The sequence below is a fragment of the Chamaea fasciata genome, unplaced genomic scaffold, assembly GCF_029207755.1.
Source record: "Chamaea fasciata isolate MVZ Bird 193981 ecotype frontalis unplaced genomic scaffold, bChaFas1.0.hap1 SCAF_2, whole genome shotgun sequence".
Classification (NCBI taxonomy): Eukaryota; Metazoa; Chordata; class Aves; order Passeriformes; family Sylviidae; genus Chamaea; species Chamaea fasciata.
Genome location: NW_027094087.1, coordinates 82,380,276 through 82,391,465, shown reverse-complemented (window position 1 = coordinate 82,391,465; position 11,190 = coordinate 82,380,276). Strand labels below are relative to the sequence as shown.

The 11,190-nt window shown below is 51.0% G+C and overlaps 1 protein-coding gene across 1 annotated transcript; it reads left to right on the top strand.

Moving 5' to 3' along the window:
* Positions 1-532: 532 nt before the first annotated feature.
* On the top strand, positions 533-10,849 carry SHOX (SHOX homeobox). Its single transcript, XM_066177480.1, has 5 exons — positions 533-826; positions 4,028-4,236; positions 8,703-8,760; positions 8,851-8,939; positions 10,381-10,849. Exons 1-5 carry the CDS (start codon positions 553-555, stop codon positions 10,624-10,626), a joined length of 876 nt encoding a protein of 291 aa, XP_066033577.1. The 5' UTR covers positions 533-552; the 3' UTR covers positions 10,627-10,849.
* The last annotated feature ends 341 nt before the right edge of the window (positions 10,850-11,190 follow it).

Sequence of the window (11,190 nt, the reverse complement as noted above, 5' to 3'; positions counted from 1 at the left end):
GGTCCGTTTTTACTCACAGTGTTGCCACGCACAGGATGTCCTTAAAATCAATTAAGTCTTCCTCGTCTCTCATTTCTGCAACCCATTTACAGAACGTAGGTACCTATTTTCATGTTTTCCTCTTTCCTCCTCCCTCCCTTTTATTCCTCTCTCTCTCTCCCTCTCCCCCTCTCTCTCTCTCTCGCTCTCTCTTCCTCTCCCCCCTCTTTTTCGCTGTTGCCTCTTTGCCTCCCTAAATCAAGGTGCAAAGATGCCAAAGAGTGATGAAATGAAAAGAAAGCCAATTGCTGGACTGAGGTGGGGGAGATAGCTGCTCGGAGTCCGCCTGCGACTATGGAGCAGTCAGTAATTGCTGGAGACAGGGAGAGCTGGGGGTTGGGCTGAGGTAGCCATGTATAAATAGTGTGATCTCAAATTGAAAGGCATAAATAACAGCAGGAGTGATCTAACCCTATACAGCCCATCTTCTACGTGCAAAAACAGCGTGTGGAGGACGGCCACATCTCGTATTGAAAACAAGTGGATCTCTGTGGATAAGATCACCGGGCAGCCATGGAAGAACTTACGGCTTTTGTATCCAAATCTTTTGACCAGAAAAGCAAAGAGAGCAGCAGCGGCAGTGGCAGCGGCAACAAGAAGGAGACGATCACGTACAGGGAAGTTTTGGAGAGTGGGTTGGCTCGCTCTAGGGAGCTTGGAAACTCTGATTCTAACCTGCAGGACATGACCGAGAGCAGCAACCATTGCCCGGTGCATCTTTTCAAAGACCACGTAGAGAGCGACAAGGACAAACTGAAGGAGTTCAACACGGGCAGGACAGCGGAAGGTAAGAGCAGGGCTGGGAGCCCTCCGCTCCGCGCTTCTCGCCGGCAGCCCCGGTCCCCTCCCCGGCCGTCCCTGGCTCTCCGCAGCGGGGGCGGCTTGGTCACCGCGGCCCCTGTTCCGGCCCCGGCGGGGCGAGCGGCATCGCCTCCCGCATCCTGCTTCCCTGCCGGGTCACCTCCCTCCCTCCCGCGGCGGCGGGAACACAGGCTTAGGAACACGTACTCCTGCATGCATAACGTGAGCGTAGCCGTGAAAAATAAGTCACAACTTCGGTCCTGCCCCCCCGCCAGCCCCCGTTCATATCCGAAATCGATCCGGTGCGTTAGGCGTTCTCTCGCCTGGGGGAAGGGGGCAGCGCAGCACGTCAGACGTTTTTGTCTATTTGTGTATTTTTGTACGAGGAAACCTTGTCCGGGGAGTTTTAATGCCTTAGGAGACCTGTTCTTCCTGCTTCCGGGCCGTCAGGATGCTGCTGCTTGTTCTGGGGGAAAAGAGGGATGTGGAGAGGGCTCTCTCTGGACATTTTGTCTTGGGTCGGTCAGCCTGTTCTACTCAGAGGTTCCGACCGGCGGGGTCGAGAAGCAGGAGAGAAGCCTGGCGGTGGGGCAGCTGCCCTGGCCCGGTGAGACCGAACATCGCTGCGGCCAGAGGCACCGGCCGGCCCGGCCGACTGGTCCCTCGGTGCCCTGCCAGTCCTCTCACCTGGGTCAGGGCAGCACGGCACCCCGCCGACCGAGGGGCAAAACGCCATCCCTTCTCTGAACAACAACACCAACAACCACAACAATTAAAAAAAAAAAAATTAAAAGCAAGACAACTAAAAATCCCGCACAGGCTCGAAGGGGAAGGAGAGAATTAAAAGGACGGTGGGATTAGAAAGTTGAGAAAGTGTCTCTAGGCAAGTCAGACAGGTGGACCTGCCTGGGGAGCTACTGGCTAGCTTGGGGTAATAAAAACCGGTTAATAGGTTGGGGAACGACAACCAGCCTTTCAGCTGTTTCCTAGTGTTTGATCTTGTTTAATATAACACTGGAGATTTAATTTACAGCCCAAACTTTTACTTAATATCCTCCTCTTTTCTACTTGCTCCCCAAACAGAAGAACGGTGTAAAATCTTGTATTCAGGTACCCATATTTCTGCACAAGCCAGTACCACTCAGCTCTGCTTATTTTCCTTCTCTGGTCGAAAAAACAAGAAGGTTCAGTTTAAGGGAATCATTCGCGCAGGAGATGATTTTAAAAAATAAAAGCAAGACATGCTTCAGGAATTAAAAATATAACGAGAAGGAATGAAAAAAAAAAAACCCTTCACTACTTTCCCTTTTCCCCGTGAATCGAAATTCAAGCTTGTATGTTTAGCTAATCTAATCTACGGAGAGGGGCTGGGGGTGGGGATGGAAGGGAGGAGTTGGAAAGAGCTGAGATGCTTGTGACAGTTTAAATTCATGCCAGGTTTCAGTCTAATTTCAACTGATTCCGGCGTGTGATTTCAGTCCCACCGATACGCTAGTTAATATTTTATACCTATCACGGACATGCTGTAGCATCGGAAAGAGACAGCTTTTGAACGCGCCTGATTTTCCCTAGGCATTTGCTGGGTTAGCACCCTCTTATTTTCATAGGGATTCCCTTTACAGGAGAAATGAGAACAAAACGCCATTAAAACCAACCAGCGAATATTTCCATCCGGAGGCCAGACCCTTCCCAAAGTTTTGTACGGCCAGTATCAGCCCAGAGCCCGGGGGAACGATCACGGCCAGGGAGAGTTTTCATTTTGGAAGTGAAAACGAATGCTTCAGCTCGGGTCCGGCCTTACTTAAACCCAGATGCAGTTTATTATGTTGAAGCTCAGACGCTTTATTACGTTTAATTAACTTACGATTTGCAGTTTATAATTTGCATTTCTGGATGCCCCTAAGTACACAGGTTAATATATGTTCATGCGCACATTTCTCTGTGTGTGTATACATACGTATACATGTATATAATACCTGTGTACTCGGTGAGGGAAAAAAGAATTAATTGGGGATCATCCGCATGTGCTACTCCCCCCAAATCCACACCACCCAGAAGGTGAGGCACCACAAAGGAGGCAGTCAGAGCAGGCGCGTCCCGGGACTCCGCCGGTGCCCGCTCTGGATGTGCACCCGGCGGGGCGCCCCAGGCAGGCAGGGGATCCCGGGGAACCGGTTCAGCCTAAAGTGGTGTCCCTCGCTCCAGCATCTTCCTCTTTTCGTCAGCTGGATTTAAAAGAGGAATAGTGCCTTAGGCCTTCCGGCATTAAGGAAAAGGGAGGGAAAAACCAAACCAAACAAAACCAAAAAACAACGTAGGAATGAATAGGCCAAAGCCTTGTCCTTACTGAAGACAGAAAAGGCAAGCTTTTTTATCCGCTGCCCCCACAGCCTCCCCTCTGCCGGGGACAAGCATGCTCAGCGGCTGCCTCTGGTCGCTAACTCTCCACGAGCCCTCTTGGAGTTCCTGAAGGTTGGGAGGGCTCCTGCTGTTTCGGAGGGGCTGGGAGTGACCCATGGCCCTGGAGCTCGCTGTCCCGCTCAGGGCCGCTCGGGACCGCCGCCCCCAGGGTTTCGACCCGCTGGCAGGTATTTTGGGGGAAAGAGGGTTGTAAAGGAGGAGAGAGACGGACGGTCTCTGTCTGATACCCAGGGAAAGTTTCTTTTACGAGACAGATACTGTCATCATGGCTTCACCATGACAGTGGTAGGGAGCTCCTTTCATAACCCTCTCTGGAAGAGAGCGTCGCCAGAGAAACCCCCTTCTCCCACCTCTTCCCACTGCCTGGAGGTATCGGGGACCCGGTGGTTTTCCCTGCCAACCCTTTCCCCGGACTGCCCGTACCAACGGGCGGCACGGCTTCCTCCTAACCCAGGAAAGAGAAGAAAATGATATTTATCTGTATAGTTTTTCTGATAGGGCATCAGACAGGCAAGACAGCAGAGCTCCCTTCCTCCCTCGGGCCCCCGGGCGAGCTGCCCCTGCCCGGCGTGGAGCTGTAGTGGAGCTCAGCCCCTCTCGCCCCTCCGGGGCCTGCCCGGGGCCCTCCTGCCCCCCAACCAGCTGCATCCGCAAGTTGTGCTGAGTTTGGGTACGAAGAGGGGAGGAGGGAGACCTCTGTATGAGAGAATTTCAAAGAGGTGCGAGGGGAGGCTCAGCGTTGTTTTCTTCTTCCCCCTCCTGGCAGGGATATACGAATGCAAAGAGAAGAGGGAAGATGTGAAGTCAGAAGATGAAGACGGACAGACCAAGCTTAAACAAAGGAGAAGCAGAACCAATTTCACACTAGAGCAGCTGAATGAGCTGGAAAGACTTTTTGATGAGACTCACTATCCGGATGCCTTCATGAGGGAGGAACTAAGCCAGAGGCTGGGACTATCTGAAGCTAGGGTTCAGGTAAGAGAAAGGCTCTGTTCCTGGAAACATGCTCACATCACTTCCTAACTGCCAGTGGATCCTAGCACAGTGCCCCGCTTTATGCAGAACGGGGAGGTGAAGGCAGAGGTGGCACGTGGGATGGGAAAGCTGTTTGCTAGTCTGCTGTACCTGTCCTGCCAAACAGTTATTCTGCTCTGGGAAAATCTGCCCGGGTCTAGTGTTTCCTTGGAAGGCGGTTTAATTTTTTTTTTTTTTTTTTTTTTTTTTTTTTTTTTTTTTTTTTTTTTTATTATGTGTGTGGGGTAGGGTGGTTGGGTGGTGATAGGGTTGACAAGTCTATAATAACTGAACAACTGCTTTTTAATTTTTTAAATTTCTTTTTCCCCTTGCAAACGTGCCATTTACTCTCCCTTAATCCTTACTTTCTTTCCGCTTTTTCTATTATGGGACCATTATGAGGAAAAAAAAAGAAAAAGGCCAGAAAACAATCGGCTGAATAAGGCTAGACAGTTTGGGTGCTGAGGGACGGGATTAGGCAGAGCCGGGGGAAAGGTGCCGGCTCTGATTCGCACAGCAAGCGTATGAATGCATGCCACCCCATCTGGTGGAGGTTCCCCCCGTCCCTCCCATCCCGCTTCAGAGACAGCTAAATGCCAATTAGGCTTCGAAATCTTGAAAATAGATCCGGGTTGCTGTAGTCCTGCGGCCACCAGAGCTGTCTGTTTGGGTGGCTCCACATCGATTATTTTAAAATTCGATTTTCCGTTTGATGTGAAGGAAAAATACTCCCTCTTCCCCCAAGCCAACTAGGGAATGCTTCCACAAAACAGATGTCATATTAAAAAAAACCCAAAACCAAAACCCCTCAACCAAACAAAAAACCCCAACATAGAAATAATTAACAAAAATCTACCTAGAAAAAATAAGATCAACCTGTGGCTCTCTGAGCAGGCCCATAGCAGGAGAAGCCTGAAGGAAATCTCTTCTTGGATTAAAATTCTATGCTTGGCCTAAGAGACACAAACCAAACTAAAACTCAAGAAGAAAAAGTCACCAAGGCAACCCTTCCACTAAACAAGACACGTTCACACCCTGGAGGTAGAGAGATGCCCTTGTATATGTATATCTGCCTATAGGAGTGTGAGGGTGGCTACACACAGGCATGGGTATGGATGGCTCCGTGGGCAGAGATGGAGGCCTCTATGCCTTGACCCCATTCCCGGGGCACAGCGGGGAGTGGAGAAATAAGGCCCCGAGCTGGAGTGGGGAGAACGGTCTGTTTGAGCCCCTCCTTAACCGTGGAAAGCAAGCAGACAGCCAGCATTTGCCTGAGCAAGCCACTACCTCGCTTTAAACAACTGTCTCCTGGAGGCAAATCCTGAAATAAATGGAGTACCTAAGTTGCTCTCCTTCCTTCTTTTTCATTTTTTTTTTCTTTTTTTTTCTTCTTCTTCCCTTCTTTCAAGGTTTTATTCTCCCCTCAGCTCCTGTAGCTCTCAGTACAAACCGAGCAGGGCAAGGGATGGTGCCGGGCATATGCCTTAGGAATGGCAGCGTGGAGGGAATATTGCAGGGGTTCAGAGTGCTGCTGGCCTACTTTCTCCTGGAAGATTGATCTAACCACACCATATAAATTAATGAAAAGATTAAACTTTTGCTGAAGGGGACATCAACTCTTATGTCATCTTCCCAGATCTTCTTACTTGGGCTCTGTAATATCTTTCCAAGGCCTTGATGTACTGTTTCTATAAAAATAAATTACTTGTAATTGAATTCTGCACTCTTTCTTTCAAGTACTTTATTACTGAGGAGCACCTTAACAGGATGTTCATAGTTACACGAAAATTGGTGCTTCAAGTGCTTACAGATCTTAACACAGCACACACACACACACAAAATAATAATAAAAAATACCAAAACCCCAAGAGAACCAGGAGATTAAAAATATATCTAATAATTTTATAAAAGGGGTTTGTGTGGATTAAAAATCCCTATGCATAAAATAAGTATAAAGAGGAAAAGGAGGAAAAATGGATAATTAATTAGGGAATAAGCAGAGAGTTAATATCCATCAAGCAGTGGAAGCAGAAAAAAAGAGAAAAAGGCAGAAAAGGGAAAGGTTTATTGCTGGGTGTTCCCCCCCCCCCCTCCTTTTTTTTTTTTCTTAATACTTTCGGAATTGTTCTCTAATTCTTATCTGAACCTCTTGTCCCTGGCTGTTAAAGGATATAGTTTCAATTTAGCGTGGAAATTTGCTGTAAATAAATTGAAGTTCCTATGGTAGCTAGTCCTTATTAACCTTTTATTTTTAGTGTTGTACTGGAAACTCATATCACCCAGCTGTCAGGGTTATAATTGAAAGTTATGAGACCATAGTGAGGAGCAGGCAGTAATTCAATTACAACAAATATCTTTGGGTTTATGGTGCAGGGCTAAATTAAATGTCATTATTCACTGTCTCTAATGGAAATCAAAAGGAAATCAGATTAGAGCATTTGTGAAAGAAATCACTGAGTGATCCTTAATGAAGAAATAACTGTCTAAAACAGTGTACTGTGCTTTACTTAGCATATTCATGACTAATTGGAATTGATCGCGAATCACACCAAGCCTGATTTATTATCGCTTAACGCAGTGGCTAATTCATCACTTTTATTCCTCATAACCTTATTTTTTCGTAGCTAAAGGGAAAGGGCACTTCGTTTTCCAGATTTAAATATAATTTCTGTTTGAAAGATGTTCTGATTTGCAAGAGAAGTTGTTTAAACGCTCCTTAAATTTCTTCTGACAATTTACACTGCTTTGGCAAGGCGGGGGGGGGGGGGGGGGGGGGGAGTCGTGGGGGACCCACACAAGGAGATTTCCTGCAAGGATTTACCACAGTACAAAATGTGTTACTGTCGCTACAGCTCGATAATATTTTGCGTGCTCATATTTAAATACATACGTACATGTATATAAAAATCCCTAACCGGTTAAAAGGAGAAGCGATGCATGTTTTAATATTTACGTATTGCTGGTAGGGAAGAGTAGGCTTGTGCCGCGCTGTTCTTTGCAGGGCAGCGGGGCGGCAGCTACGCCCGCTTAGCACGGGGAGGGTTGCGCTGGCGACAGCAGTCAGGGACAGGAACCAGGACTGGTGGGTGGGTGGGTCTGTCTGTCTTTTTGTCTGTCCGTCCGTCGGTCGGTCGATCTGTCCGCACCCGCGGCGCTCCGCAGCCGCCCGCTGCGCGCTGCCCCCACAGACACCCTAGGCAGGAAAAATGGTGCGCTGAATCAGAGAAGGCCAATTCCTACTTAAGAAAATCACTGAGGTACCCGAGGTAATTAATGCCTTCGGAAGCCTTTCTTTGCACTAATTACTCCGTTGTAAATGACCATCATTAAGGCAATTGAAGAAAGCTTGAAGGGAAAATTTGATGTAGGAAGTGCAGTTAGTATTAATTAACCGTATGATCTCTTGGCAAGTGCAAGAACATCAAAGGTTGTAGGTGTTTACTTAGCCACAAGATTTTATCAGCGGTGAAAGTCAATGTTTGTCCTTATTCGTTAGGTTTTGGTGTAAAGATAAGGATACACAAAATATTTTGGCCCGCGTTTCTGATGATGTTTTGGGGAGGGCTGTTAATCGAGCACGGCGGAAGGGAAAAGTAGCGAAGGTCTGAAATGCCCCTGGAAAAGAGGCACGGGAAGCGCAGTGGCAACTGCAAAGTTCTGCGCCTGAGTGAGAACGGCTGGAATTGGGGAAGCTTTATCGAATTACAAGCGTTCCTCGAGTAGGGGCATAAGCACTTCTTTACATCCCAGCCTGCAAAAGATGCTGCTCTTGTCTGGCCAGAAGTCTGGAAAAGCGGATTTTGTTTTCTTTAACACTTAGGGAACGGGGAATGATTCAGACCCTTTCGCGAAAGTTCAGTGTCTCGCATCTTGTCGGAGACCATCCATTCCAAGCCGAGCTCGGGAGAGGGCAGGAGGTCCAGTCTCTTGGGGGCCAGACCGCGGAGTCTGACCTGGCTCACGCTGGCTTTTCCCGAGCTGCTTAAGATGACTAGGAAGGGTACAAGGGTCCCACCCGTCCTGCTGGTGGTCTTACTGTAAGTGTCGCTCCAGACGGGTGGCAGAAAGACTGCCACTGCCTGCCTAGGGGACTCGGGGCCCTCCAAGACTCGGTGCTAAGCGGCAGGCTCCCGGTGTCTCCGGCTGCGAAGGCGCTTCCCATCTCCTAGGTTCAACTGAAGGACCACAGCAAGGAGCAGGACCTCCCCCACGAACAGCCCCACAGCAGCACAGTGAGGGGCTCACTCCGCCTGGGGTCGAGCTCGCCCCCTCGGCTGCTCCCGAGGGGAGACCTCAGCAAAGCTGTGCAGTCACTCGCCTCACCCTTCCATCCCTAGCTCCTGAGATAATGCTCCCTTAGCAGCTGCCTAGGCTACCTCCATTTTTTTTGTTGTTGTTTTGTTTTTGTTTGCTTTTTCTTTTCACAGGTCTGGTTCCAGAACAGGAGAGCGAAGTGCCGAAAGCAGGAAAACCAGATGCACAAAGGTGGGTTAGGGGTGCGGACCGGCCGGGGGGTGGCGGCCTCGGAGCCCCGGGGCGCCTTCGCCACTCACCCGGCCCTGTCTGTCTCCGCAGGTGTGATCCTGGGAACCGCCAGCCATTTAGACGCCTGCAGAGTAGCCCCCTATGTGAATATGGGAGCCCTGAGGATGCCTTTCCAACAGGTAGTTAGCTCCGGTTTTATTTTACCTTCCTTCAGTAAGCTCCGACCCCCATTCGTTTGCACGGGAGGAAGCCGGACACGTTTACAAGTGCCATTTATATAGAAGTTGGCACGTATTAAAAACAGGCTGTAAAACTTCGTGAAGGAGCCCCCGCCCGGCTTTCGGGAGCTCGGCACTCTTCGGAACGGAGCGGGGGGTCCCGCGGCCCCGGGAGGCGCCGGCGAGGCTAAGGGCCCCTCCGCCGCCATGCGATGGGCTGGCACACGGCCCCAGGGCCGCCCGCAGACCGGACTGGCCTCCCGGGGGTGCATCGCCTTCCCCGGGCGGGATGGGCCCCAGAGTGCCCGAACAAGCCTGCTCGCCTCTGCGAGGACGGACCGGCTCTGTCCCGAGCAGCCCGGGGGGCTTTGGTCTGCTCCTGGCGCCGCAGAGCGCTGCGGTAGGAGGCTTTTCCACCCTATCGGCGAGACCTTGAGGGGGAAAAACTATGTTCACCTCCTCATTCCCGGGCGGGCTGTTGAGACCTGCCCTTTTCCGATGGATGCGGCCACCCTGGAGGGTGGGGAGCCTGTTCCCAAATGCTCTGCCACCCTGATGGTCAGCCAGGACAGGGGCGGTGGCGGAGCGCAAGCATCGACGCCACTGCCGGGCCCGGGTCCATGCCCAAGCGAGGCGCAGCCACCCGGGGAAGACCACTGGGGAAAACTGGGACGGGGGTGATGAAATTCCGTTCCCGCTTCTAGCCGGTTGTAACTGTCCCTCCTTCGGTTCTCCCTCTCTCTCTTTTTTTTTTTTTTTTTTTTTTTTTTTTGGTCGGTCAATTAATCGGGAATTGATTTTTTCCAGCCCAAAGGGACCCTCCACCACCTTCTCCGTCTCGGAGACACGTGGAGCTGACAGATTAATTGTATTGATTTTTAAAAGACATATTTGGACCAAAATAATTAAATACATAAATAAACTCTCCCCCATTCCTCCCCGAACCTACCCGAAGCTGAAATCTCTCAGTCAACCCAATGTGTTTGTATAGGTCTAGAAAGCTCCAAAGCAAACACTAGCCGGGTATAAAAGGGACCCATGGCCAAAGAGTTTTTAGCAATGTATAAATAAACATCACTGAAAAAAACCCAAAAACAAAACCCCCCTAGCTATTTAGCACTTGTTGGCGCCCATGCTTTGGGCTTTATTTATTTATTTATTTATTTAAAGCCTCCAGGAGGAGGGTTAAGCGTGTCTCTGTGCCCCTGGCTGAGCAAGGAGCGGAGGTTTGCCGCCCTGACTGCGGGGGGAAGTCCGCTCACAAGTTGGTCTTTTTTATCCGCCGAGCTCCCGGGAAGGGTCGGGGCTGGGGATGCGTGGCCTGGGGCGGGCTGAGGGGGGCTGCGCGCCCCTCTCCGCGGACTCGGGGCTGACTCTGCCGTGTCTCTGCCCCGCCGCCCAGGTCCAGGCGCAGCTGCAGCTGGAGGGCGTGGCCCACGCGCACCCGCACCTGCACCCGCACCTGGCGGCCCACGCGCCCTACCTGATGTTCCCGCCGCCGCCCTTCGGGCTGCCCATCGCCTCCCTGGCGGAGTCCGCCTCCGCCGCTGCGGTGGTGGCCGCCGCCGCCAAGAGCAACAGCAAGAACTCCAGCATCGCCGACCTGCGGCTGAAGGCCCGGAAGCACGCCGAGGCCCTGGGGCTCTGACACGCTTCCCCCGAGCTCCCCATCACACCCCGCCCCGGGTGCCCGCGGCGGGCGGGCGTGTGACCCGCACGGACCGCCGCTCTGCCTCCCCGCTCCTCCTCATCTTCCTCCTCCCTGGCTGCAGGGCGAGCAGCGAGCGCTCCGGTCGCCCTGCCGCCTTATGTATCTCTCTTTTTTTATTATATATTTTTGTTTTATTTTTTATTTTTTTTTTTTTTTTAAATTTCTTTCCCCTTCCCCGAGGTCTGCGAGCGCCACTTTGCTCGCCCGCTCGGCCGCAGGGACTCGGAGGTGCCGCGTGGCGCGGTGGGGACGCTCCGCCCGCGGACACAACACACGCGAGCAGCAAACACGTACCCGCCAGTCAGAGACTTCTCGGAGGACAAAGTAGGTGGGAGGAGAGAGAAAAGAGAGTTTAAAAAAAATCACAAAAAAGAGAGAAAAAAAAAAAAAAAGAAAGGAAACCATCTCTAAATTATGTTAATCTGTGAACATTGGGGACACTTTGGATTTTTGACCCTGGCAAAAGTGATCGCTCCGGCATAACGTCATCTGCTGCTGTCA